Source organism: Lampris incognitus, chromosome 1 (assembly GCF_029633865.1).
Source record: "Lampris incognitus isolate fLamInc1 chromosome 1, fLamInc1.hap2, whole genome shotgun sequence".
In the NCBI taxonomy this organism is placed as follows: Eukaryota; Metazoa; Chordata; class Actinopteri; order Lampriformes; family Lampridae; genus Lampris; species Lampris incognitus.
The window spans coordinates 154,266,984-154,293,374 of NC_079211.1; the positions used below are offsets into that span (position 1 = coordinate 154,266,984).

Consider the following 26,391-nt stretch of genomic DNA (forward strand, 5'->3'; position numbering starts at 1 on the left):
TTGCTGCACCGTAACGTAAACATTAAGGTGTGCGACGCCTGTGTGTGTGCTCAGTCTACCACCTTGATGGAGTGCACGTGGCATGTGTTGGCATGTGTTCTGGAGGAGCGCTTCCTTCCAGCCGGGCCGTGACTTTGTGTGTAGCGCAACTTGGCAGCAGTGGCCTGACCAGTGGTGAGCTAAAGGAATTTAAGAGAAGAGTAAGCAGGGTTCTTCTAGCACTGGGCGATATGGAACACATCAGTATAGTCACAGGGAATGTTACACACGATATACCAGGATATATCTGCTTACATGTGCAAATATACCATGTTTCAGGACCCAGCTGAGCTAATTTATCACAAACAGTTAGGTAATAAACATAATATCAAACAAAAACTAGTTTTCAAATAGTACCCCCTCAAATATTTCAGACCTAATTTTGTGACAGATTTTCAGTAATGGATTCTCGTTATCACTAGTTTAAACAACAAAATTGTGTCACGATATGATGATATACAAATTTCATCCTGGTACAATACCATCGAAAAAAAGATCCAACAATAATATTGAATTATTGCACAGCCCTAAATTCTCCAATTTACTGCATAATGAGTCATGATTAAATATTTGCTGTCTGTACACATAAATAAAAAATATGAATACTTATAGCTGAACTATAGGTCAACTATAAGTCATATATATATATATATATATATATATATATATATATATATACACTACCGTTCAAAAGTTTGGGATCACCCAAACAATTTTGTGTTTTCCATGAAAAGTCACACTTATTCACCACCATATGTTGTGAAATGAATAGAAAATAGAGTCAAGATATTGACAAGGTTAGAAATAATGATTTGTATTTGAAATAAGATTTTTTTTACATCAAACTTTGCTTTCGTCAAAGAATCCTCCATTTGCAGCAATTACAGCATTGCAGACCTTTGGCATTCTAGCTGTTAATTTGTTGAGGTAATCTGGAGAAATTGCACCCCACGCTTCCAGAAGCAGCTCCCACAAGTTGGATTGGTTGGATGGGCACTTCTTTGAGCAGATTGAGTTTCTGGAGCATCACATTTGTGGGGTCAATTAAACGCTCAAAATGGCCAGAAAAAGAGAACTTTCATCTGAAACTCGACAGTCTATTCTTGTTCTTAGAAATGAAGGCTATTCCATGCGAGAAATTGCTAAGAAATTGAAGATTTCCTACACCGGTGTGTACTACTCCCTTCAGAGGACAGCACAAACAGGCTCTAACCAGAGTAGAAAAAGAAGTGGGAGGCCGCGTTGCACAACTGAGCAAGAAGATAAGTACATTAGAGTCTCTAGTTTGAGAAACAGACGCCTCACAGGTCCCCAACTGGCATCTTCATTAAATAGTACCTGTTAGAGCCTGTTTGTGCTGTCCTCTGAAGGGAGTAGTACACACCGGTGTAGGAAATCTTCAATTTCTTAGCAATTTCTCGCATGGAATAGCCTTCATTTCTAAGAACAAGAATAGACCGTCGAGTTTCAGATGAAAGTTCTCTTTTTCTGGCCATTTTGAGCGTTTAATTGACCCCACAAATGTGATGCTCCAGAAACTCAATCTGCTCAAAGAAGTGCCCATCCAACCAATCCAACTTGTGGGAGCTGCTTCTGGAAGCGTGGGGTGCAATTTCTCCAGATTACCTCAACAAATTAACAGCTAGAATGCCAAAGGTCTGCAATGCTGTAATTGCTGCAAATGGAGGATCCTTTGACGAAAGCAAAGTTTGATGTAAAAAAAATCTTATTTCAAATACAAATCATTATTTCTAACCTTGTCAATGTCTTGACTCTATTTTCTATTCATTTCACAACATATGGTGGTGAATAAGTGTGACTTTTCATGGAAAACACAAAATTGTTTGGGTGATCCCAAACTTTTGAACGGTAGTGTATATATATTGGTCACATTCCAGAACCATACAACCAAAAAGCATATTTTTCATTTGATTCTCGAGTCTCCACTGATACTTCAGCTAAGGTGACGCACCTTGTTCCACACCTGTGTCGCTGGATGATGACGTTCAACAATGACAGCGCTCATGGGTGGAGCCACACCCATAACCTTTAGATTGCTGTGTGTGGTCTTACTGAGGTTGGGACGGGCAGTGATTCGGGCCGTTACCGTTTTTGAGGATTTCTGTTGACTGGATGTGACTACACGCCCACTGACCTGGAAAACACATTGTTTTAACACCAAGTCATTTGGGCGTTAAGCAATGTGATGATTGTGAGAAAAACCCAACAAAAGCCTTTTCAGAGTGTGTTCAGTGCTACAGTCACGGATTTCAAGTCATATATGAAAATAATAATGGATTAAATCTATATAGTGCTTTATCTTGATACCCAAAACACTTCACAGTGAAGGGGGAAACTCACCTCAACCACCACTAATGTGTAGCACCACCTGGGTGGTGCATCGCAGCCATTTCATGTCAGAACGCTCACCACACATCAGCTTGAGCTGGAGAGGGAGGAATGACTGAGCCAATTACATAGGGGGATGATGAGGTGGCCAAATGGAGAGAGCCAGGTTGGGAATTTTACCAGGACACCGGGGGACCCCCTACTCTTTGTGATAAGTGACCTCGGTTTAACGTCGAAGGATGGCATATCCTACAGCACAGTGTCCCCATCACTGCACTGGGGCATTGGAACTACTATTAGGACCAAAGGGAAGACTGCCCCCCAATGGCCTACCAACAGCACTTCCAGCAGCAACTTAGGTTTCCCAGGAGGTTTCCCATCCAAGTACTAGCCAAGGCCATACCTGCTTAGCGTCCGTCATTCAGCAGAGCCAGGGTACAGATTCCTTACAAGACTAAGGTCCACAAGCTAGTCATATGAACCAGAAGGAAACTTCAACTCAAAGCAAAAAGCACTACGACGAGCTGTACCTGTCTGTGGGTGGTTGCAGTGCCCCCTAGTGGGAGGGAGCTGTGAACCACAGTAGTAGAAGGGAGCGCCTCTGCTCTGGACAAAGGAGCACTAAAGCCAACCTGGGAGAGATGGAGGGAAAGAAAGAGGGATATAAGATACAAAAGATGATAAGCTCATCTTAGATGATACAGCAAAAAAAAAAAATCCGAAGAAATTAAGGTAGTCGACTTCTTAAGCTTTTGTTGCATTCTTTTGTTTTTGTGTCAGTTACATGTTGAAATTGTTGATGTATGTGAGAGCCAGAGTTTATAGCTATATACACTTAAGTGTCAGCACGGCAAAATTTGAAGAGTTTAAATGAGATTTTTTTTTCTTCCACTTTTGGCTCTTCCGTAGCTGGGCAAAGAAGCATGGCATAGCAGAAACTGTGTTTTACATAGAATTAAGTCTAACCATCTCCTCTGCCTCACTCTGTGATGGAGGACCGGGTGGGTCAAAGTTGAATGGGCTGAACCGTGAGGAGGAGATAGGACAATGGAACTGAGCCAAAGTGCTGGAACCCAGCTCATCCCTGGGAGGCAGAAATTCTAAAGGGGAAAGATCAATTGAAAAATAAAAGACTGTCACAATCATTCCTAATTCTGCTCTGTTACTCCCAGTGTCACACTGGGTTTACAGTTATTCTGAGAAATGAGGCCACCTGTGTTACATTAGTGGATGGCAACTGATCACTTCGTCTTATGGAATAGCCCACTCCCAACGAGAATCCTGCCCTTACAATATTTCCTTCTGATGGAACATTTTCACCCTGAAGCATGCAGTACCTCCACTATCAATGGTTAGAAAAAGACAATAGTTCCTTTTGGTAAGTGCAATTCACATGAAAGAAGGCTCTACTAGTTGTCTTGATCTACTACTCCCTGTTTGAAGATATGTCAGAAGTACAATTTTTAGAGTGAACGCAAGAGAGAAGGGAGTGATCACTACAGGAAAATTAATCAGTGAGTTACCCCCAATCTATACAGGTACCTATATAAAAAAATCTCACTAGTAAATTGGGTGTAAGACAGTATGTATACAAGAATATGAATGAACAAGCAACCTTTAAGACAAATATAAACAATCATTAGTCATGAAACCAATAAGCAATCTACTTATAAGATGGTACCTGCTTCATATTTCCTGAGGTTCTCTGAAGTCTTGTCAGGACAGGTATAGAGAGATAATTCTATGATCAAATTAAGCTCTAGTTAATCAGATTCAACCCTCATTATATTCTCCCATGATTTGTTCTTGGCGAAAGCCTGATGGACAGGAATCTATAATGTTTCCATAAAATTCAAATGGGAATATTAAAATATGATTGGTGCAGAAAACAAATCTCTATCTAAAAATCTAAATGCCGACATAACTCTTTCAGTGTGCACTCACACAAAACAGCATCTTGTATCTGAAAAGGTACTTGCTAATCAGTCAGTGTCACCTCAAGGTTACAACCTCTGCAGAGTACCACTCAGCCATCACATTCACTGACTCATCGCGCCAACAAATGAACCAGTGAATGACTGTGAGAAAAACCCCAGCAAAGACCCCCTCTCTCCCACACACACACTCATGTTGCTCACAAGTCTACAGTGCTGTCAATAGCACGAGGCTGCGCTCTATCGGACAAACAGTGTCTTACTGTCCATCCTGTTGTCAGTGTTGAATCAATAGAACACAGACACAAGAGTAATAATGCCTTAAAGGTGGGTTTTCATTTAAAGAGTAGCACTCTAGTTTTTTAGTTATATGCCCAGTGATTGGGTAATAGTGTAAATCGGCCTTGTGGGGTGTACAAAGTTGTCACTGGTTACCAGTTATTCAGAAAGTAAGATTCTATTAATAAACACGGGCTTGTGTTGCCATTACATAACCCACCCTGCTGATGGTGAACTGCCGACTGCTCTGGCCGTCCCTCTGTGGTATGGAACATGCTGAGAGCCTCCATGTTGAGGGCACAAACCCCCCTCATGAAGGCTTTCTTCATAGATTCCTCATACTGCTCTCGTTCTAGCCGCATCTTCTGGATCTCTGCCTGGGCTTTCTCCACAGCCTCACAGTGCTGTGGAGACGGAGGAGAAAGATAGGGTCATTAAAAAGGACTTGGTCATTAATATTACCAATATATCAGAATCAGAAACAATTTATTGTCATCTCATTCATGAAATTTCATACACAAAAGAGACGAAATTTCGTTTCTCCCAGCCCACAGCAGTGCAACACAAGACAAAAAACATACCCAAAAGAAAACGACACCACCAAAAACATGCAAAAATGGAGAGAACAAAGACAAAAAAACCCACACACAAAAAGTCAACAACACAGTCCATTCAGTACATTTCAGTAAATATATAGCTTTAAATGTCCTCTTTTTTTGCCCCTCTATAGCAATTTGCTTCTTTGCTGTGCAACTGCTCTCGTCTATCTCAAGCCTCTACACTGCACCCTTGCTGCACTTGTTGCATGTAAAGCTTTGTCAATAACTTCTCCTTTATCTCTTTCACTCTGATGGCTATGTTCCATTTCTTTGTCCCTGCATGCTATTACCAGTCCTTGCTCCAAGGTGCTTTTACTGCAGTTTCCATCAATCAAGCTTTGACTGCTTTAAAGCAGCAATAATTAACAAAGATAATCAAAATTTCCATATGGAACTGATTGGTAGGGGGGGAAAAAACACCACCACAACCCTAAAAATTCCACACCCCAGGCAGAAGAATAGCATAACTTTAGCTCTATTGTCTTACTAAGCTCAAGTATAATGTAACTTAAAATCTATAAAGCGTGGGGATTCTTTTGATATAACCCACCTCAATAAATCAAGACAAGCAACTGCTAATAAATAAGAGTTAATGCCCCTGCCTCCTCTGCGTCCAGGGGGAGAATGTTGATGTCACTGTTATGCAAAACAGCGTAGGCTGACACTGCCATGAAACCATGCCATTAATGTGACCCAGCTGTGTCTCATTCTGTCTATGAATACCCCTTTCAGGTAAAATGCTCGGTAATGCTTGGCTTACTTCTGCCATTTTGGCCTCATACTCCGTAGACAGGCGAACGCAAACCTCCTCAGCCCTGGCACGGCAGGCCTGCTCCACCTTGTCCTTCCAATGTCTCTGAACGAGGGAGTGCCAGCCTCTCCACACCTTCTTCTTCAGCTGCAAATGGTAATGTTGCTGTGCCTTTTGGACAGCATAGGCCTGGCAGGGAGACAAAAGACCATCAAAATATTCAGGGGAGTTGCATCTTTAATCCATTATCGTGTAGTGCATTTTCTGTTGTGGTAAATTATCCGGAGCAGGGGTCATCAACCTGCCCGTACACAGACAAATGTGTCTGTGGCAAGACTTGTCTGTTTGTGACAGAAAAATATTGAGAAAAAGTTTTTTTTTTCCATGATAATATAAATTGTCAATATTTAGACAAGAAAATTATTGCAATCTAATGTTTTGTGAGACTAATTTGGCCACAGTACAACAGCAACCTAGGTTACATCATCTTAGCAGTCGGGAGGACACACGCAAAACTCATGCAATTGCGCGCATTCTGTGAGTCAGGTTGCTAACTAGATAGCTAGCTAGCCTAACCTTACAGCCCCTGAAAACAACCAAACGTGCTTCGTGGGAGAAAGACTTTTTTGATTTTTTGAGAGATGATGGGTTGATGGAGTGTATGAGGTGTGGTCAGACAGCGAAACGCCTAAAGTCAACGGCAGTGAGGGACCAGTGAGAAATGGTGCAAAAACCGAACAACAACAGAAGGTATGTCTTCCTTCTGTTGAAAAGGAGCGGTTTGCTAGCAAGGCAAAAGAGGGCAGGCGGGGCAAGTTAAGCTGATGACTAGCTTCGTTAGTCGAGCGAAAGCTGAACTGGAAAATGACCTCACTTTACCTTTCGGACTTGCCAGAGCAAAACTGCCATTTACAGCAGGCAACACTTTCAAAGAAATTGCAACAAAAGTTGACCCGAAATTGTCTGCGTTCAGCAGGCTCCACAGCAGTGTTAGCACTGTAGCCAGAAACAGAAGAAATAGGGGAGAAGTTAGCAGCTGCCAGCCTAACTAGCGTAGGGGAAGCCCCTTTCGTACATGTCATGTGCGATGAAAGCACCGACTGTACTGATAATTCCCAGTTATTGATTTTCCAGCGATTTGTGGATATCAAGGCCACTTGAAATCACAGATAAATGTAGTGCTAACAACATTTCTAAGGCCATCATTGACCATTTTGATCGTGACAACTATCCAACCAAAAAGCTAGTTGGTTTTACATCGGATGGTGCCGCTGTGATGCTCGGATGCAGCCAACGGGGACAGAGCAATGTCGCAGTTAAGTTAAAGCAGCAATTTGGAGAGTTGTCTGTGCAGCACTGCATGACACACAGACAGGCGCTAATGTCTAGAGATGCAGAAGAAATACCAGTCTTTGTAGAGGACACTATAAAAGCTACATTTTCACATTTTAGTGGCCCAGCAAGAAAGGAGTAGTTCTCCCACGGCTGTGCTATAAACGAAGAATTCAGCCACCTGGTCACAAATAAATTGGGTGGCTGAGCCTTGCAGCCTGCGCAGAGCACTTCGTGGAACGTCAAGCCAGCCTCGTACAATATTTTGAGAGCACTGCAAATGGAAGCAAGGGTTCTGTTCGCTATCGAGAAAGTTGCGGTACACCGGGTGGCATGCTGCAGAATCCCAAATTCATTCTGTACTTAGTGTTTCTTAACTGGATTTTGCCACTGTTGGCTAGAATGAATGAGGCACTACAGAAGGAGAACACGAGTTTGTACTCTGCCTATTACATCCAGAACTACATGCGTGTAATTCTGAACCCATTCCTGTTTAACAGAAATGATGACCCCTCGTTAATTGATCCGAGAGACTTGAAAATTCCAAACGCAAGTGTGAACGAATTCATTGATGAATGCAAATGTGAAAAACCATCACTCAGACTCAGAGATACTGAACTTCAACATCACATTAGTCGACTACGCAGAGGCTACAAAGTGCTTTCCGGACGAGATTCCCAGAAAGAGAATTGGTCAAACAAATGCTCTTTCCTGATCCCCTGAACCCCAAACCAACAGAGAACGATATGGCAAACATCACACAGAGATTCGCAAAACATGTGTCTGTTCCCGAACTGCAGTCACAGTACCTCGTCTTTTGCAAAGATGATGGCATAAAGACATTATTCATGTCTGACCGATGCAACAGTGACATTGTCAAATTCTGGTGCCATCTGTTTGAGAACAGCGAGGAGTACAATGAACTGAGCCAACTTGCAACACTCCTGCTCACATTAAGCCCAGACACCTGCAGCTGTGAGCGAGGTTTCAGTCATATGAACACTATTAAAGCCATCCATCCATCCATTATCCAAGCCACTTAGCCTACATAGGGTCACGGGATGCTGTAGCCTATCCCAGCAGTCATTGGGCGGCAGGAGGGGAAACACCCTGGACAGGCCGCCAGGCCATAAATCTCAAACATGAAATAGACTTGGAGCATGCCGCATTGATGCCTGTCTTAGGATTGCCACCTGCCTATATACAACAGCTGACTTTCCAGTCTCCAAGTTTTCTTTTGTATGTCTGTGGTAAAAATCGCATTTTGACCAAAAAGTCTGTCACAAGCTGACACGGTGATGACCCTGATCCAGAGCGTAGGATAGTGTCAACCACTTGCTTTTCTATTTGAAAAATGTAAGAAAAAAATAAAATAAAATAAAAAAGATTTTTCTTTTATGAAATATTTTTCCACAATCCATTTCTTCTTAGCACTTACATGGAATGAAAGGAGTAGGCCTTGATCGCTTATCAGTACACCAACGATACTTCAATTATGTTAATTTCTGACAAGGGTATACTTGTTAAAAAATGTGGCACATGCATGCACAGAGAAATACCAATTTGCAAGTCACGCACAAATTCAGAATTTACATAAACCGTTAAACTGTATTGACGGTAATCTAGCAATGTGAAGACAGTTAGCTACAAACCTAATTTAACACGTGTTTCAAGGAATGGAGTCTGACGAACACATTTCAAACTACCAGACCCTTTAGATTACAGTGAAAGTGAACTGATCATTTAAAGAGGATGACAAGATGTTGAGATGTCACACACTGTGGATGCCTCTGTTGTCTCACACACACACACACACACACACACACACACACACACACACACACACACACACACACCATCACTTTGACAATGTTTGTACACAAAATATTTTTGTTGATAAGTTAAAGTACCTGAGTCACTCCCACTATTTCCCGTGCCATCTAAACCTTTATTTTGTCTCCCTGTCTTCGTACCTCCTCTTTGGCCTCGCTGTGCTCTAGTCTCCAGTGGGTGAAGGCCCTCATCATCTCAAACTTCTCTCTTTGCCTGTCCAGTGCCTTGCTCAGTTTTGCAATCACCTGAGGGAGGACAGAGGAGATAACGCACATCATAAAATGAGCTCATTGCTGCAAAAGCAGGTCAAAGACGTACATGTTGGGGGTCCACGGTGGTGTAGCGGTCTAAGCATCGGTTTTGTGTCAATGCAGTTGCCCATTGGGGACCGGGGTTCGTGCCTCGGTCTCGTCAGATCCGACTATGGCCGGACTCGATGAAGCAGCAATAATTGGCAACGCTGTCTTCGGGAGGGGGGCGGAGTCGGCTTGTGTTCGTCACATGAATGCGTCTGTGTGTTCGCAGAAAAAGCAGTGGTTCGGCCTGGATTCACCTCGTCACAAAAGTGGGGAGGCGTCTCCTTCGAGACTGCCGGCCGAAGAGATGCAGTTGGTGAACGCATACGGTACGAGGGTGGGTGTTTGAACTAGAATAGGGAGCGATTGGCCACTAAATTGGGAGAAAAAGGGAAAAAATCAGAAATAAATTTAAAAAAAACCCCACGTTTTGTTTTTGGGCATTTTCTGCTTTATTTTAACTGACAGTAGAGAGAGACAGGAAAGGCAGGGGAGAGAGAGAGAGAGAGAGAGAGAGGGGGGATGACATGCAGCAAAGGGCCTGGGCCGGATTCGAGCCCAGGCCGCTGCGGTAAGGACTCAGCCTTATGTGGCACATGCTCTCCCAGTTGAGCCACCGGGGCGCCCCCAAAGACCTACATGTTTTTGTGTGGTTTGTTTTCAACTCAGCTCTACTTAGCCCAGTTCCAGTAATGTTGATAAGGTGTTGAATGGTTCACAACTATTCCTTCAGGTGCAAAATAAGTACGAGAAACAGTAGTTGCACAGTTGTGTACCATATGTATTAAGAGAACACGTATGCATACACACACCTCATCTTTCCTTTGGTTAGAAGTTTCATAAGTGTGCAGCAGCTCCTTCAGGCTGTCCAGCTCTGCGTTGAGGCCAGCTGTTTGGGCGGCATACCTCTCCCTTTCTTTTCTCCTTTCCAGCTTGTGTTGCTCTATGAAGGCCAGCTTCCATTTCCTCAACTCCATCAGCACATTGGACTGAAAGGGAAGCAGAGAGGGATGGACTTAACCACATGATGGCTACTTGTTAATGACCAAATATGAAAATATGTTAATGACCAAAATGTGATAACCAAATTTAAAAATTATATATATATATATATACTATATATGTATATATATATATATGTGTGTGTGTGTGTGTATATATATATATATATATATCTATATCCCACTGCAAATTAGGTTTATTGGCAAAATGTACAAACTGTCAGCTGTTTGCAATAAACAAATCAAACAAGAACAATTTAAATAGCTCAACACAACTAATATTACAAGTGGTTTCTCCAAATTCAACACAAAATGCCACTTTAATGACTACTGCAGTCTCAAAATTCAATTCAATTCAGTTTATTGTCATTAAAAACAATGTGCAGGCACATGTTAAAAATGAAATGAGGGCTGTGGCTTCACCAAAAAGTGCAAGACAGACACAGACAAACACAGCAAACACAGTATAAGATATACACACGAAGACCAAAAGCTAAAAATAAGTTAAAAAAGAGCAGAGTACAAAATATCTACAGACATTCAGTGGGTAGCCAGGTAAAGGTGGGCAACAGCTTGTGGAAAGAAGCTGTTTTTGAGCCTGGTAGTGTGGGCTGTGAGGCTCCTGTAGCGCCTCCCAGAGCTCAGGGGGGAGAACGGTCCATGGTTGGGGTGGGTGGGATCTCTGCTGATGCTGAGGCAGCGTTTGTGATAAATGTCTTTTATGGCTGGGAGCTGGGTACCGGTGATATGCTGGGCCGCCTTGACGATCCGCTGCAGAGCTTTCTGGTCTACTGATGTGCAGTTGCCGTACCACACTGAGATGCAGCTGGTCAGGATGCTCTCTATGGTGCCGTGGTAGAAGTTGGTGAGAATTTTGGGGGGTAGACGGGCGCTCCTCAGCTTCCTCAGGAAGTGCAGGCATTGGGCCTTTCTCACAAGGGCCTGGGTGTTTAATGTCCAGGAAAGTTCCTCGCCGATGTGGACTCCAAGGAATTTAAAGCAGGAAACACGCTCCATTTCCACCCCATTGATGTGTATGGGGGAGTGGCTATTATTCAACCCCTTCATGACAAGCATCTTTAGTACTTAGTAGAGCACCCTTTTGCTGTTATGACCTGCTGCAAACGTGATGCATAGCCAGACACCAGCTTCTGGCAGCGTTCCTGAGGAATCTTTGCCCATGCCTCATGGGCAATGGCATACAGTTCACTAATATTCGTGGGTTTGCGTGCTGCAACCGTCTTCTTCAAATACCACCAGAGATTTTCCATGGGATTCAAGTCAGGCGACTTTGACGGCCACTCTAGAATCTTCCAGGACTTCTTTTGAAACCAAGCCTTGGTGGAGTTTGAGGTATGCTTGGGATCATTGTCCTGTTGGAAGGTCCAATGACGCCCAAGCTTCAGCTTCCTCACAGACGGCATGATGTTTTCTCCTGGGATTTCCTGATACTTGATTGAATCCATCTTGCCCTCCACATGCTGCAGGTTTCCAGTGCCAGAGGAAGCAAAACAGCACCAGAGCATCACCGAGCCACCGCCATGCTTCACTGTAGGCAGGGTGTTCTTTTCAGTGTATGCTTCATTCTTCCTCCTCCAGACATACCGCTGCTCCATAGGCCCGAAAAGTTCCAGTTTTGTTTCATCGCTCCACAGAACAGAGTCCCAAAACCTCTTCGGCTTATTTATATGGTTTTGAGCATATTGGAGCTGACTTTTCTCGTGCTTTTGGGTCAGTAGTGGTGTACGTCTTGGAGTTCAGGCATGGAGCCCTTCAGCGTTTAGTATGCGCCTTACTGTGCAAACTGCAACTTCAGTGCCTGCTGCCACCAAGTCTTGCTGTAGGTCTTTTGCAGTTCCTCGAGGGTTTTTGACCACCTGCCTCCTCAGGAATCTGGTGGCAGCTGTTGATAGCGTCCTCTTTCTGCCACATCCAGGTAGTGTAGCCACTGTTCCTTTAACTTTGAACTTGCAAACTATGCTTCCAACTGTACCTCCAGGAACATTCAGTGCTTTTGCTACCTTTTTGTACCCTTTTCCTTGTTTGTGCAAGGCAATGATCTCTTAACTTTTTGGACAATTCTCTTGACTTAGCCATAATTCTAACATGCAATCAAACATCACCGTCAATAAACCCCTAGCCAGTCCAGGTATTTGATGTGTTCTATCTCAAGCAAACAGTATACTCATTCTGATGTTGTTTAAGGGCGATCTTTAAAAGGTTCCTAGGCTGAAACTTGCTGTTGTTAGTGCATTTATGAAATGCTTGCTGTTAAATTTCGATAACCATGTACAATTACAAACAGACAATGCTACTGAATTAATTGATGGAAGATCTAAATCAATTTAAGAGAATTCTAAATTTAAAATAATTACCATTACATAGCGATTGCTTAAGTAAATGTACTCGATTGTTGAGGTGAGCTAATCTATTGTATCTTGGTAACGGGTCAACATATTAGCACAGCTGCCAGTGGAAAAGATAGTGAGAGATTTTCTAGTGGCTTCCAGGAGGACTCATGTGCCTCCTGATTACTGGTTACAGAACTTATATGTTCTGTTCTCCAGTCAAGTAAATTTAGCCTCCCACGAGTTTGCTAGGCTAATTCTGGCACCTTACTGTTTGCCTAACATGATGTGAGCATATCTAAAGTTACGTTTTACATATTTTTATTGTTTCGGTTGTCATCAGATGAAATCATTTTCCAATGATTTTAATTTCTAACTATGAAATTACAATAGGTTTGTGACTAAATGGTGTCGAGTTTATGCCAGTTGTGCGTTCTCAGTGTCCATTAAGCCCACATGAACAGCGCCGTACGCCAAGTGTATGCTAGGTTGTCTAATCTGAAAAGTAATGTTAAATTACTATTAATACTAAATTTTTAGCCCTGTGATGGCCTGGCGGCCTGTCCAGGGTGTCTCCCCGCCTTCCGCCCAATGACTGCTGGAATAGCCTCCAGCATCCCCGCGACCCTGAGAGCAGGATAAGCGGCACAGATAATGGATGGATGGATATCTCAAGCACACCTGATGCAACTAATGAAGCCCTTGATAAGTTGCGTCAGCTGTGCTTGAGACAACACCTGATTTGCAAATGTGTGCTCTTATGAGGGATTCTATTCAGGGGTTTGAATAATTTTGAGACTGCAGTAGTCATTAAAAGTAACATTTTGTGTTGAATTTGGATAAAACCCTTGTAATATTATCCAAAGGAGTTGAATCAAGTGCAACTGGACTTGGTATATATCCGTGAAGACGTTTCGCCTCTCATCCAAGAGGCTTCATCAGTTCGTGCCTTTCTGACTAGACCAAGCTAGTCTGACTGGCTGGTGATGAAACTCAGATATTTATCCTCTTTGGGGTCATTATCAGAGCTAATGATGTCCATGGCTCTTTGTGTTCCGATGTTTAGTAACGCCAGTCGTTATCAGAGGTATTGATATGAGTGGCTCTTTTGTGTTCCGATGTTTAGCAACGCCCCCGTCGTTATCAGAGCTATTGATATGCATGGCTCTTTCTGATCCGATGTTAAGCAGCGACGGTCGTTGGGGGTGTTGGTTTCGACTTCATTAGTACTCCATTCAGTGGTCATGAGTCGCTGCTAAACATCGGATCACAAAGAGCCATGCACATCAATAGCTCTGATAATGACGGGCGTGGCTAAACATCGGAACACAAAAGAGCCACACATATCAATAGCTCTGATAACGACGGGTGGTGCTAAACATCAGAACACAAAGAGCCATGGACATCAATAGCTCTGATAACGACTCCAAAGAGGCTAAATATCACCAGCCAGTCAGACTAGCTTCGTCTAGTCAGAAAGGCACGAACTGATGAAGCCTATACCAAGTCCAGTTGCACTTGATTCAACTCCTTTGGATAACCATGACCTGGATGAATGAGAACATTCACAGACACCTTGTAATATTAGTTTTATTGAACTATTTAAAATGTTATTGTGTAATTTTTTTGAGGTTTCTTTCTTCGTTAAAGGGGTTTTGTTTTTATTTTAGGGAGTTGTTCCTTATCCGATGAGAGGGTCTAAGGACAGGATGTTGTGTTGCTGTTAAGCCCACTGAGACAAATTTGTGATTTGTGATATTGGGCTATACAAATAAAATTGATTTGATTTTGATTTAATTTGCTTATTGCAAACAGCTGAAAAATTGTACATTTTGCCAGTAAACCTAATATGCAATGGGGGTTGAATAATTCTGATTGCAACTGTGCATATATATATATATGCATACATACTAGCAGAGGCTCCTGGCATTGCCCGGGGAAAATGTTCTCACCAAAACAACCAACACGATCTGAACTTTATGATATAATCGATGATGAAATATAGGATAATTTATGATATGATACATGTGATAAACGAATGTCAAATAAATGAATCTTATTAATGAAAACTATCAAATGTCACAATTTTCAATCCATTCATCAAGCTTCCTTGCCAATGTGTGTATTAATCACCGCAAATCCGCTGCCGCCACAAATTACCACAAAATACACTCAATTACGCAAATAAATCATATTTTTTATTTGGTTTTTGAAATATTTTTCGAACTGTGCAATCCTTGGAAAGTGCTGATTCTTAAGATACCTTTCTTTTTGTTCTACAATGAGTATTTCTGAAGTTTTAAGCGAACATACACTCTTGCTTTATTGCTTATATATACTGCTCAAAAAAATAAAGGGAACACATAAGCAATGCAATGTAGCTCCAAGTCAATCACACTTTTGAGATATCAACCTGTCCAGTTAGGAAGCAACACTGATTTGTGAATCAATTTCACCTGTTGGTAAATTGTCTAATTTCCACCAGGTGGAAATTAGACAATTTGCAAGACAACCCCTATAACAGGAATGGATTTGCAGGTGGTGGCCACAGACCATTTGCCTGTCCTCATCTTTTCTGGCCGATCTTTGGTTAGTTTTTCATTTTGCTAGTGCCCTCACCACTAGAGGTGGCATGAGGCGGTATCTGCAACCTACAGAAGTTGCTCAGGTAGTGCAGCTCATCCAGGATGGCACATCAATGCGTGCTGTGGCAAGAAGATTTGATGTGTCTCCCAGCACAGTGTCCAGAGCATGGAGGAGGTACCAGGAGACAGGCCAGTACACCAGGAGACGTGGAGGGGGCCGCAGGAGGACAACAACCCCGCAGCAGGACCGCTATCTGGTCCTTTGTGCAAGGAGGAACAGGAGGAGCACTGCTGGAGCCCTACAAAACGACCTTCAACAGGCCACTAATGTGCAGGTTTCTGCTCAAACAGTGAGAAACAGAATGCATGAGGATGGTATGAGGGCCCGACGTCCACAATTGGGGCCTGTGCTCACAGCCCAACACCGTGCAGCCCGATTGACCTTTGCCAGAGAACATCTTGGTTGGCAGATTCGCCATTGGCGCCCTGTGCTCTTCACAGATGAGAGCAGGTTCACACTGAACACATGTGACAGACGTGAGAGAGTCTGGAGACGCTGTGGAGAACGTTCTGCTGCCTGCAACATCCTCCAGCATGACCGGTTTGGCGGTGGGTCAGTGATGGTCTGGGAGGCATATCCTTGGAGGGCCACACAGACCTCTACGTGCTAGCCAGAGGTACCATGACTGCCATTAGGTACCGGGATGAGATCCTCAGACCCATTGTCAGACCATATGCTGGTGCAGTGGGCCCTGGGTTCCTGCTCATGCATGACAATGCTCGTCCTCATGTGGCCAGAGTGTGTCAGCAGTTCCTGTATGTCGAGGGCATTGATGCTATGGACCGGCCTGCACGTTCCCCAGACCTGAATCCAATCGAGCACCTCTGGGACATCATGTCTCGTACCATCCGCCAACGCGATGTCGCACCACAGACTGTCCAGGAGTTGACCGATGCCCTGATCCAGGTCTGGGAGGAGATCCCTCAGGAGACCATCCCTTTGTCTCATCAGGAGCATGCCCAGACGTTGTAGGGAGTGCATACAGGCACGTGGAGGCCACACACACTACTGAGCCTCATTTTGAATCGTCTTGAAGAATTTCCACAGAAGTTGGATCAGCCTATGTTCTCATTTTCCACTTTGATTTTGAGTATGATTCTGAAACCAGACCTTAATGGGCTAATGATTTTGATTTCCATTGATCATTCTTAGGTTATTTTGCTCTAAACACATTCCTCTGTCTAATAAATAAAGATTTTCAGCTGAAATATTTCATTCATCGAGGTCTATATTGTGTTTTTAGGTGTTCCCTTTATTTTTTTGAGCAGTGTATATATATATATATATATATATATATATATATATATATATAAATAATCCACTTAGTCAAATACATTTTCTATGAGACAGTACAAGCCTGTTTCATGCTATAAGCAATAATCAGCTGGACATACAGAATTTACTTGACTCACTGGATTATTTTGCTCCTTATTTGTTGAGCACTTTCCCTACCATTGAGTGTTTCTTTTAACAAAGTTATATATATATACACTACCGTTCAAAAGTTTGGGATCACATTGAAATGTCCATATTTTTGAAGGAAAAGCACTGTACTGTTCAATGAAGATAACTTTAAACTAGTCTTAACTTTAAAGAAATACACTCTATACATTGCTAATGTGGTAAATGACTATTCTAGCTGCAAATGTCTGGTTTTTGGTGCAATATCTACATAGGTGTATAGAGGCCCATTTCAAGCAACTATCACTCCAGTGTTCTAATGGTACAATGTGTTTGCTCATTGGCTCAGAAGGCTAATTGATGATTAGAAAACCCTTGTGCAATCATGTTCACACATCTGAAAACAGTTTAGCTCGTTACAGAAGCTACAAAACTGACCTTCCTTTGAGCAGATTGAGTTTCTGGAGCATCACATTTGTGGGGTCAATTAAACGCTCAAAATGGCCAGAAAAAGAGAACTTTCATCTGAAACTCGACAGTCTATTCTTGTTCTTAGAAATGAAGGCTATTCCATGCGAGAAATTGCTAAGAAATTGAAGATTTCCTACACCGGTGTGTACTACTCCCTTCAGAGGACAGCACAAACAGGCTCTAACCAGAGTAGAAAAAGAAGTGGGAGGCCGCGTTGCACAACTGAGCAAGAAGATAAGTACATTAGAGTCTCTAGTTTGAGAAACAGACGCCTCACAGGTCCCCAACTGGCATCTTCATTAAATAGTACCCGCAAAACACCAGTGTCAACATCTACAGTGAAGAGGCGGCTGCGGGATTCTGGGCTTCAGGGCAGAGTGGCAAAGAAAAAGCCATATCTGAGACTGACCAATAAAAGAAAAAGATTAAGATGGGCAAAAGAACACAGACATTGGACGGAGGAAGACTGGAAAAAAGTGTTGTGGACGGATGAATCCAAGTTTGAGGTGTTTGGATCACAAAGAAGAACGTTTGTGAGACGCAGAACAAATGAAAAGATGCTGGAAGAATGCCTGACGCCATCTGTTAAGCATGGTGGAGGTAATGTGATGGTCTGGGGTTGCTTTGGTGCTGGTAAGGTGGGAGATTTGTACAGGGTAAAAGGGATTCTGAATAAGGAAGGCTATCACTCCATTTTGCAACGCCATGTCATACCCAGTGGACAGCGCTTGATTGGAGCCAATTTCATCCTACAACAGGACAATGACCCTAAACACACCTCCAAATTGTGCAAGAACTATTTAGAGCAGAAGCAGGCAGCTGGTATTCTATCGGTAATGGAGTGGCCAGCGCAGTCACCAGATCTGAACCCCATTGAGCTGTTGTGGGAGCAGCTTGACCGTATGGTACGCAAGAAGTGCCCATCCAACCAATCCAACTTGTGGGAGCTGCTTCTGGAAGCGTGGGGTGCAATTTCTCCAGATTACCTCAACAAATTAACAGCTAGAATGCCAAAGGTCTGCAATGCTGTAATTGCTGCAAATGGAGGATTCTTTGACGAAAGCAAAGTTTGATGTAAAAAAAATCTTATTTCAAATACAAATCATTATTTCTAACCTTGTCAATGTCTTGACTCTATTTTCTATTCATTTCACAACATATGGTGGTGAATAAGTGTGACTTTTCATGGAAAACACAAAATTGTTTGGGTGATCCCAAACTTTTGAACGGTAGTGTATATATATATATATATATATATATACAGACATACAGACACACATATAAAATATATGTGTGCGCATCTGCGTTTTTTGTGTCAACATGTCACTTAGTCTCATAACACAATGCAAGGATTTACATTGCATGTTTCTATATTCCGCCCCCCCTCCCAGAAAAAAAAAAAGATTACAGGAGATGATTAACTAGGGTGTCAGAGAACCAAGATGACATTCAAAGAAATTGTACAAACCCCAATTCCAATGAAGTTGGGACGTTGTGTAAAACGTGAATAAAAACAGAATACAATGATTTGCAAATCCTTTTCGACCTATATTCAATTAAATACACTACAAAAACAAGATATTTAATATTCAAACTGTTTAAACTTTATTGTTTTTTTGCAAATATTCACTCATTTTGAATTTGATGCCTGCAACATGTTCCAAAGAAGCTGGGACAGGGGCAACAACAGACTGGGAAAGTTGAGGAATGCTCAAAAAACACCTGTCGGGAACATTCCACAGGGGAACAGGTTAACTGGAAACAGGGGAGTGTCATGATTGGGTATAAAAGGAGCATCCCCGAAAGGCTCAGTCGTTCACAAGCAAGGATGGGGTGAGGTTCACCACTTTGTGAACAACTGCGTGAGCAAATAGTCCAACAGTTTAAGAACAACGTTTCTCAACATACAGCTGCAAGGAATTTAGGGGTTTCATCATCTCCAGTCCATAATATCATCACAAGATTCAGAGAATCCGGAGAAATCCCTGCACGTAAGCGGCAAGGCCGAAAACCAATATTGAATGCCCGTGACCTTCGACCCCTCAGGCGGCACTGCATTAAAAACCGACATCATTGTGTAAAGGATATGACCACGTGGGCTCAGGAACACTTGGGAAAACCATCGTCAGTTAACACAGTTGGTCGCTACATCTACAAGTGCAAGTTAAAACTCTACCATGCAAAGCCAAAGCCAGATATCAACACCACCCAGAAACACCACCGGCTTCTCTGGGCCGAGCTCATCTGAGATGGACTGACACCAAGTGGACAAGTGTGCTGTGGTCTGACGAGTCCACATTTCACATTGCTTTTGGAAATCATGGACGTCGTGTCCTCCGGGCTAAAGAGGAAAAGGACCATCCAGATTGTTATCAGCACAAAGTCCAAAAGCCAGCATCTGTGATGGTATGGGGGGGTGTTAGTGCCCATGGCATCATGGGTAACTTGCACATCTGTGAAGGCACCATTAATGCTGAAAGGTACATACAGGTTTTGGAGCAACATATGCTGCCATCCAAGCGACGTCTTTTTCAGGGACGTCCCTGCTTATTTCAGCAAGACAATGCCAAGCCACATTCTGCACATGTTCCAACAGCGGGGCTTCGTAGTAAAAGAGTGTGGGTACTAGACTGGCCTGCCTACAGTCCAGACCTGTCTCCCATTGAACATGTGTGGCGCATTATGAAGCGCAAAATACGACAACGGACACCCCGGACTGTTGAGCAACTGAAGTCGTACATCAAACAAGAATGGGAAAGAATTCCACCTACAAAGCTTCAACAATTAGTGTCCTCAGTTCCCAAACGCTTATTGAGTGTTGTTAAAAGGAAAGGTGGTGTATCACAGTGGTGAACATGCCCCTGTCCCAGCTTCTTTGGAATGTGTTGCAGGCATCAAATTCAAAATGAGTGAATATTTGCAAAAAACAATAAAGTTTATCAGTTTGAACAATAAATATCTTGTCTTTGTAGTGTATTCAACTGAATATAGGTGGAAAAGGATTTGCAAATCATTGTATTCTGTTTTTATTTACCTTTTACACAACATCCCAACTTCATTGGAATTGGGGTTTGTACATGAGATAACCCTGAGCGGCTGCACACAATATCTATCAATTCCAGTGATGCTATTCTGTGGTATTTACCTTGCACTTACACCAAAAGCATTATGAGCACCAGCGGTCACAATGATTGCAAGCCGCTCACTACCAGTCCTCTAGCAGTTGTTGCCAGGGGGGCAGGTTGTTCAACCTGTGCTGCAGACATCAGGTTTAGTTGTACTCAATCATCTTTCAAATTTGTAGTAAAGATGTTACAGCGTTTGTCTGCAATTGGTTGCTGCTTCAGCACATTATTACTAATTTATGCAAAATTAATCTCAGCTCAACTTCAAGTTGCTTCTTTCTGCACTGATATCCTGCTGTTGCCACAACATCAGCTGCACCTCATCACTGGCTCATTGAAAATGAATGGCTGCCGGCTGCTTGTGCCGCTCTTGACACTTTTGGTATAAGTGCAGGGTTACTCTGTCGGTTAATGTAATGGCATCGAGATACATTTTCAGTCATCAAGGTTTCCCTGTGTCTGTCTTATTTGATATCTTTTGATGTCAATCCATATGATTTGTGCTAACCTTGAGGTTGTTGCTCCATGTATCCAGAATATTCTCCATCTTGCTTATGTTCTCCTCTGAGATAAACATCTCTGTCACCATGGACACCAGTGGGTCTGGACTGCTCTGTCTGGACCTTTCTGATGCTGTGAGCCACCTATCAGATGGATCGGTGGAGACCACTGAGACCCTCCCACATGACTGATCCGTTGTTTCTTCAACTAGGGGTCAGGGAAATATGGACGTTTATCACACCGTGATGTTTTAACACTGTGATCAACTCTTGCATTTTCAGTACTTATTAGGTAAAGTAATAATAATAGCCTACTTAAGCATATCTCCTATGGTACTATTTTGGGTAATTTATATGCATAATTCACTTTACCATGAGAGGCTCTATAGTGTGTATGGGGCTCAACTATCAAGGGGGAGGCCTGTGATGATCTTGCACTCCTGCTGGAATGCCTCCCATCTTCAGCCTCAGGGGCAGAGCCTGACAACAGAGAAGAGCGACAGATGGGAAACAGAAAAGGTGGAACAGAGACCAAAATTGAAGAAACAAGAGAGGAGTAATAGGAAAATAAATTGGAGTAGAGAATGAGGTGAGAGGATGAAATAAAAAGTATAAGTGAAATGTGAAAGGAAAAATAGGGGAGCAAAAACTGTGTGAGTGAGAGCAGATAAGGTGCTGGTAGGGAATGCTGAAAAAGAAGACCAAGGCTCCTCATCCAAGAATGCATTTATGTCAATATCTTAATTAAATCCTGCAGGGGGATGAGAAATCCTGCACTCTAAAGAGCAGTACGGGCAGAGTGCCAGAGATCATTACCAATCAGCCTGCCTGCTTTCTACATTCCTATGTACGACTTCATGACATGCTTAAGTGTTAAAACTTCTACCATGAGAGCTGCAGTTGCAGGAAAAGACCAATGGACTGTTTAAGATGTGCTTACCGTCAGGGATGGGGAGGAGAGTAAGATGCGATAGACATAAATCACATGTTTCCTGACTAGAGTGGTTCACAAAATAGAAAAAAATAAAACAGACATGAAGACTGCATTTTTTGTTGAGCATCCCGAAGCCAAATCCCTTATGACAGCTGATCATTTGACAGAAGCGGTGTCTGGAAGGCCTAAAGCTGCTTTTCTGTCAGAGAGACTTAGTGAAACAGGCGTATGCGAATAACCTGAATGTCAGAGGCAGAAGATACCTGCTGGTCGGCGGGATTTTGCATCATCATTTCCATGGGAACTGCGGTCCTCTGTAGACAGATGTGCAGTGCTGAGCAGCTGCAGGTGGGCGCCAGCGTGTGTCTCAAATTTAGGACTGACCACTGCATAGCGGAGGAGCTCCTCATATTCATCCTAGTGGTCAGCAAACAGTAATAAGACAAATAAGTCGAGTAGTGACTGTCTCTTAAAAGCCACTGTACCACCATTATCTTCTGATTGTACCTGTAGCTGAGAGGACACAGAGCTGCCCCGATCAGAGTCCCTTGGCAGAACTGGACTAGGTGCATCTCCATCATCCGTTGACATCTAAACGAGGGGACGGCACACAGCAGGAGTGTGGGTTCTGACATTTATCAGTTTACAAGCCCAACATGGGGCTTGGTTAAAAAAGCGAACTTTACGGTTGGAATACACAAGTTTCCTCCTAGATTTACAAGAAGATATGGCCGCAGCAAAAGCTGGAAACAACTTTCGGAGTGATTTAAAAAGACAGCACATCAACAAGCAACGCGTTAGCAACGTTCTGTTGGTTAGCCCAGAGGATTGCTGATGACTCGACAACGGAGGCTAACCTAGGCAGAAAGACGTGTCCATTAGTGGCGCTGCTTTTTGGCAGAGTTTTACCTTTTAAGTGGATATTGTGGACTATCTGCGGTTTCCCCACACTTGAGCTCTCGACTCTTGGTCAGTTAGAAAATCGCTTCATCCGCGTTTCAAACGGACGGACTCCCGAACAACAGACGATCTGATTGGCGACAACCTAGGAAGGGTCCTATTGAAGCGTCTCTGATTGGACAGCACGTTGCTATAACAACAGTAAACGGAAAACGACGAGCTCACCAGCAATTTGCCTCTTATTCCGCTGGTGTCTAATTCAAGCGATTATGAAGCGGAGCCTACAGGAAGAGTTAGCTGTTATAATAAATACGGTAATCCTCCATGCTCACTGGCAACGCTGCGGCTGAGTTATGAAGTGGAGCCTACAGGAAGAGTTAGCTGTTATAATAAATACGGTAATCCTCCATGCTCACTGGCAACGCTGCGGCTGAGTTATGAAGTGGAGCCTACAGGAAGAGTTAGCTGTTATAATAAATACGGTAATCCTCCATGCTCACTGGCAACGCTGCTGCTGAGTTATGAAGCGGAGCCTACAGGAAGAGTTAGCTGTTATAATAAATACGGTAATCCTCCATGCTCACTGGCAACGCTGCTGCTGAGTTATGAAGCGGAGCCTACAGGAAGAGTTAGCTGTTATAATAAATACGGTAATCCTCCATGCTCACTGGCAACGCTGCGGCTGAGTTATGAAGTGGAGCCTACAGGAAGAGTTAGCTGTTATAATAAATACGGTAATCCTCCATGCTCACTGGCAACGCTGCGGCTGAGTTATGAAGTGGAGCCTACAGGAAGAGTTAGCTGTTATAATAAATACGGTAATCCTCCATGCTCACTGGCAACGCTGCGGCTGAGTTATGAAGTGGAGCCTACAGGAAGAGTTAGCTGTTATAATAAATACGGTAATCCTCCATGCTCACTGGCAACGCTGCTGCTGAGTTATGAAGTGGAGCCTACAGGAAGAGTTAGCTGTTATAATAAATACGGTAATCCTCCATGCTCACTGGCAACGCTGCGGCTGAGTTATGAAGTAGGGGAGAAGGGGAGTAGGGGAGAAGGGGAGTAGGGGAGAAGGGGAGAAGGGGAGTAGGGGAGTAGGGGAGAAGGGGAGTAGGGGAGTAGGGGAGAAGGGGAGAAGGGGAGTAGGGGAGAAGGGGAGTAGGGGAGAAGGGGAGAAGGGGAGTAGGGGAGAAGGGGAGTAAGGGAGAAGGGGAGTAGGGGAGTAGGGGAGAAGGGGAGTAGGGGAGAAGGGGAGTAGGGGAGAAGGGGAGAAGGGGAGTAGGGGAGTAGGGGAGTAGGGGAGAAGGGGAGTAGGGGAGAAGGGGAGTAGGGGAGAAGGGGAGTAAGGGAGTAGGGGAGAAGGGGAGAAGGGGAGAAGGGGTAGGAGAAAATAAGTGTGTACTTCCTGCTCCTTTTCCAACACATAATCTGATGCATACGGGATTTGTTCGCTGAGTTTGATGTGTGGATATCATTTAAGATTATTGGCAATGGCTTATCTGTAAGTTATATCCTGCTTATTTGCATGTTCGAAATAAACCATTCATTCATTCATTCATTCATTCATTCATTCATAATAACTCAGTTGTTAACGTTACCCATAAAGCCTTGGATTAAAAATAAAGTAAGCCTGCATGTGGATTAAATAAATCGTCTAGCTTGCATGACGCTTGAAAAAGGGCTTCTGGATTGCAATTTGCTTTCATCATTCATTAATAAACATATGTTGACTAAGAAAAAAGCTTACCTTCCTTAGGAAGGTATAAGTCTTTGGGGAATACCACCACCCGGAGAACCTCCCTGTTGCCATTACTAAGTTGTTCAGTTAGACAAACACAGAACAGCCAAAGGTTCACTCATTGAATAACAGCAAGGTCTTAACCCTCTACGGACCTGATGCCTAATAGTATTAAGTCCCACATATGTGGCGTGGCAGCTTGGCAGTCTTTGATTGGGACCTACTCCAGACAGAGGAGACACATGGTCGCCCTCAGCTGTGGCAGAGCTGCCAGCAATGCCATTGGACTGGAGCCTTCCTGCCACCTGGCTGCATGCTGAGGACAATCTCGTGACAGGACAAGTCCCTCCAGCGCTGTGATAGGAGCCAGAAGCTGACTTTGAATTAGAGAGATGAGTGGGGACACTGGGCTGTGTCATTTGTGTCTGTACAATGAACTCCACTAAGATCTGCCTCTCAAAGTGTAAGAGCTTTTGATTTCTCCCTAAATGGTGCCCAGCAAGGCAGCTTGGTAGCTGGTCACGGAACAAGGCCTAAGGTATTGTACATCTTCGGGATGGCTGAATGAGGAGAACATGGGGCCTCCAACTAGGTTGCTAGAATAATAGGGTTTTGAAATATTACCTCCCCAACACAAATGCTCATGCACATACACACACACTCACTCATGCATATTCAAACATATCACCATCATGTCGTGTCAGCTGGCACAGCTCCTCCTGCACTCTAAGCAGAATTGTGAGACACAGAAAGGATAATCTCAGGGAAGCTCTGAGGGAAGTTGAGGGTTCATGCTGAATGACAGAAAGCTGTAGCTCCCCGTGGATTATTTTTCCATGTTCATTTTAGAGCAGGTGATGCACATATTTTAGAAAGCTCACGACAATGTGTTCATCCCGATTTCTCTTTGAAGGCCATTTTTGTCATCCACCATTTGCTGGGTAGGTTCCCTGCCTTATTTTCCCCTGGCGTTGATGTGAAATTGCAAATTTGATATGCTTGTCTGCTGTTGTGTGAGATATTATAACCACGATAGATAATGCCCTAGACAACTACTGTGTTTGTGTTTACTGTACTTTGTGGAAAGCCAGACATTCTTTGTTACATAGCACATTTGACATCATCCATAGGATTACTTAAAATAGGACTTATCTTTCACATTCTTCATATACTATACTGCAACTTTAGACTGGCTATTGTACAGCACTGTAGCACCAATTCTTGAGCAGTGTAGATCATTTTTTTGGAATTGAGAATTTGTAACATTTTAGCTGTTTTTTGATTTACACATATTTGTATCCATGGTTAAAATAAAGGAAAATAGGCTAAACTGAATATGGTACAAATAAATGATACAGCCAGAAAAAAATATTTCCATAACAGTACCCACTTTGCAAATTGCCTCCCTTTTTGTCTCCCCCCCTCCCCCAAAATGAATCCAACCCCTACTAAAAGGGGGTTAGATTAAAGCCTGTGTTACTGCTGCATACCCTTCTTTAGATCTCCTTTGTAAATTTCACCTTTCTTTCAGAGAGAGTAATGCACCTGGGCCTTGGTTTTGAAATGGGATTCAGCTCACATCCTTCTCTCATAGCCTGTTCAATCTGTTCCAGGACAATAATCACAATCCATTTGACTTTCTTCCCCCTGGTACTTTAGCTCAGGTACGTTTGACTATTCAGGACATTGCAATGGTAGACAGAACAGAAATTAGGAAATAATGTTTTGCAGGTTAGACAGGTGGACTTAGAAAATAAACTTTATACTACAGTACTTTTTGTAATTTACATTTGTTTTACATATTCTGTTTCAACTATGATTAGAAAAATCTATTAAATGTTGTAACATTGCATTTTGTGTAATTAGGTCTTTTCCATTTCAATGATGAAACTTAAAACACCACTTAGTTTGAGTG

General features: G+C 43.1%; 1 protein-coding gene across 1 annotated transcript; it reads right to left on the reverse strand.

Moving 5' to 3' along the window:
* Positions 1–20: 20 nt before the first annotated feature.
* On the reverse strand, positions 21–24,548 carry poc5 (POC5 centriolar protein homolog (Chlamydomonas)). The gene is made up of 13 exons (XM_056285644.1): positions 24,486–24,548; positions 22,346–22,429; positions 22,102–22,255; positions 21,277–21,384; positions 20,913–21,112; positions 10,225–10,401; positions 9,257–9,361; positions 5,961–6,140; positions 4,822–5,005; positions 3,355–3,488; positions 2,919–3,020; positions 2,024–2,194; positions 21–179 (listed from the first exon to the last, which is right to left on the reverse strand). Exons 1-13 carry the CDS (start codon positions 24,546–24,548, stop codon positions 51–53), a joined length of 1,791 nt encoding a protein of 596 aa, XP_056141619.1. The 3' UTR covers positions 21–50.
* Between the last annotated feature and the right edge of the window lie 1,843 nt (positions 24,549–26,391).

Coding starts and splice junctions, on each gene's coding strand:
- poc5 (XM_056285644.1), bottom strand. CDS start 24,548: ATGGCAACAGGGAGGTTCTCCGGGTGGTGGTATTCCCCAAAGACTTAT. Junction 21,113..21,276: donor ACACTATAGAGCCTCTCATG/GTAAAGTGAATT, acceptor CCTGACCCCTAG/TTGAAGAAACAACGGATCAG. Junction 2,195..2,918: donor CTGCAACCACCCACAGACAG/GTACAGCTCGTC, acceptor TGTGTTTTCCAG/GTCAGTGGGCGTGTAGTCAC.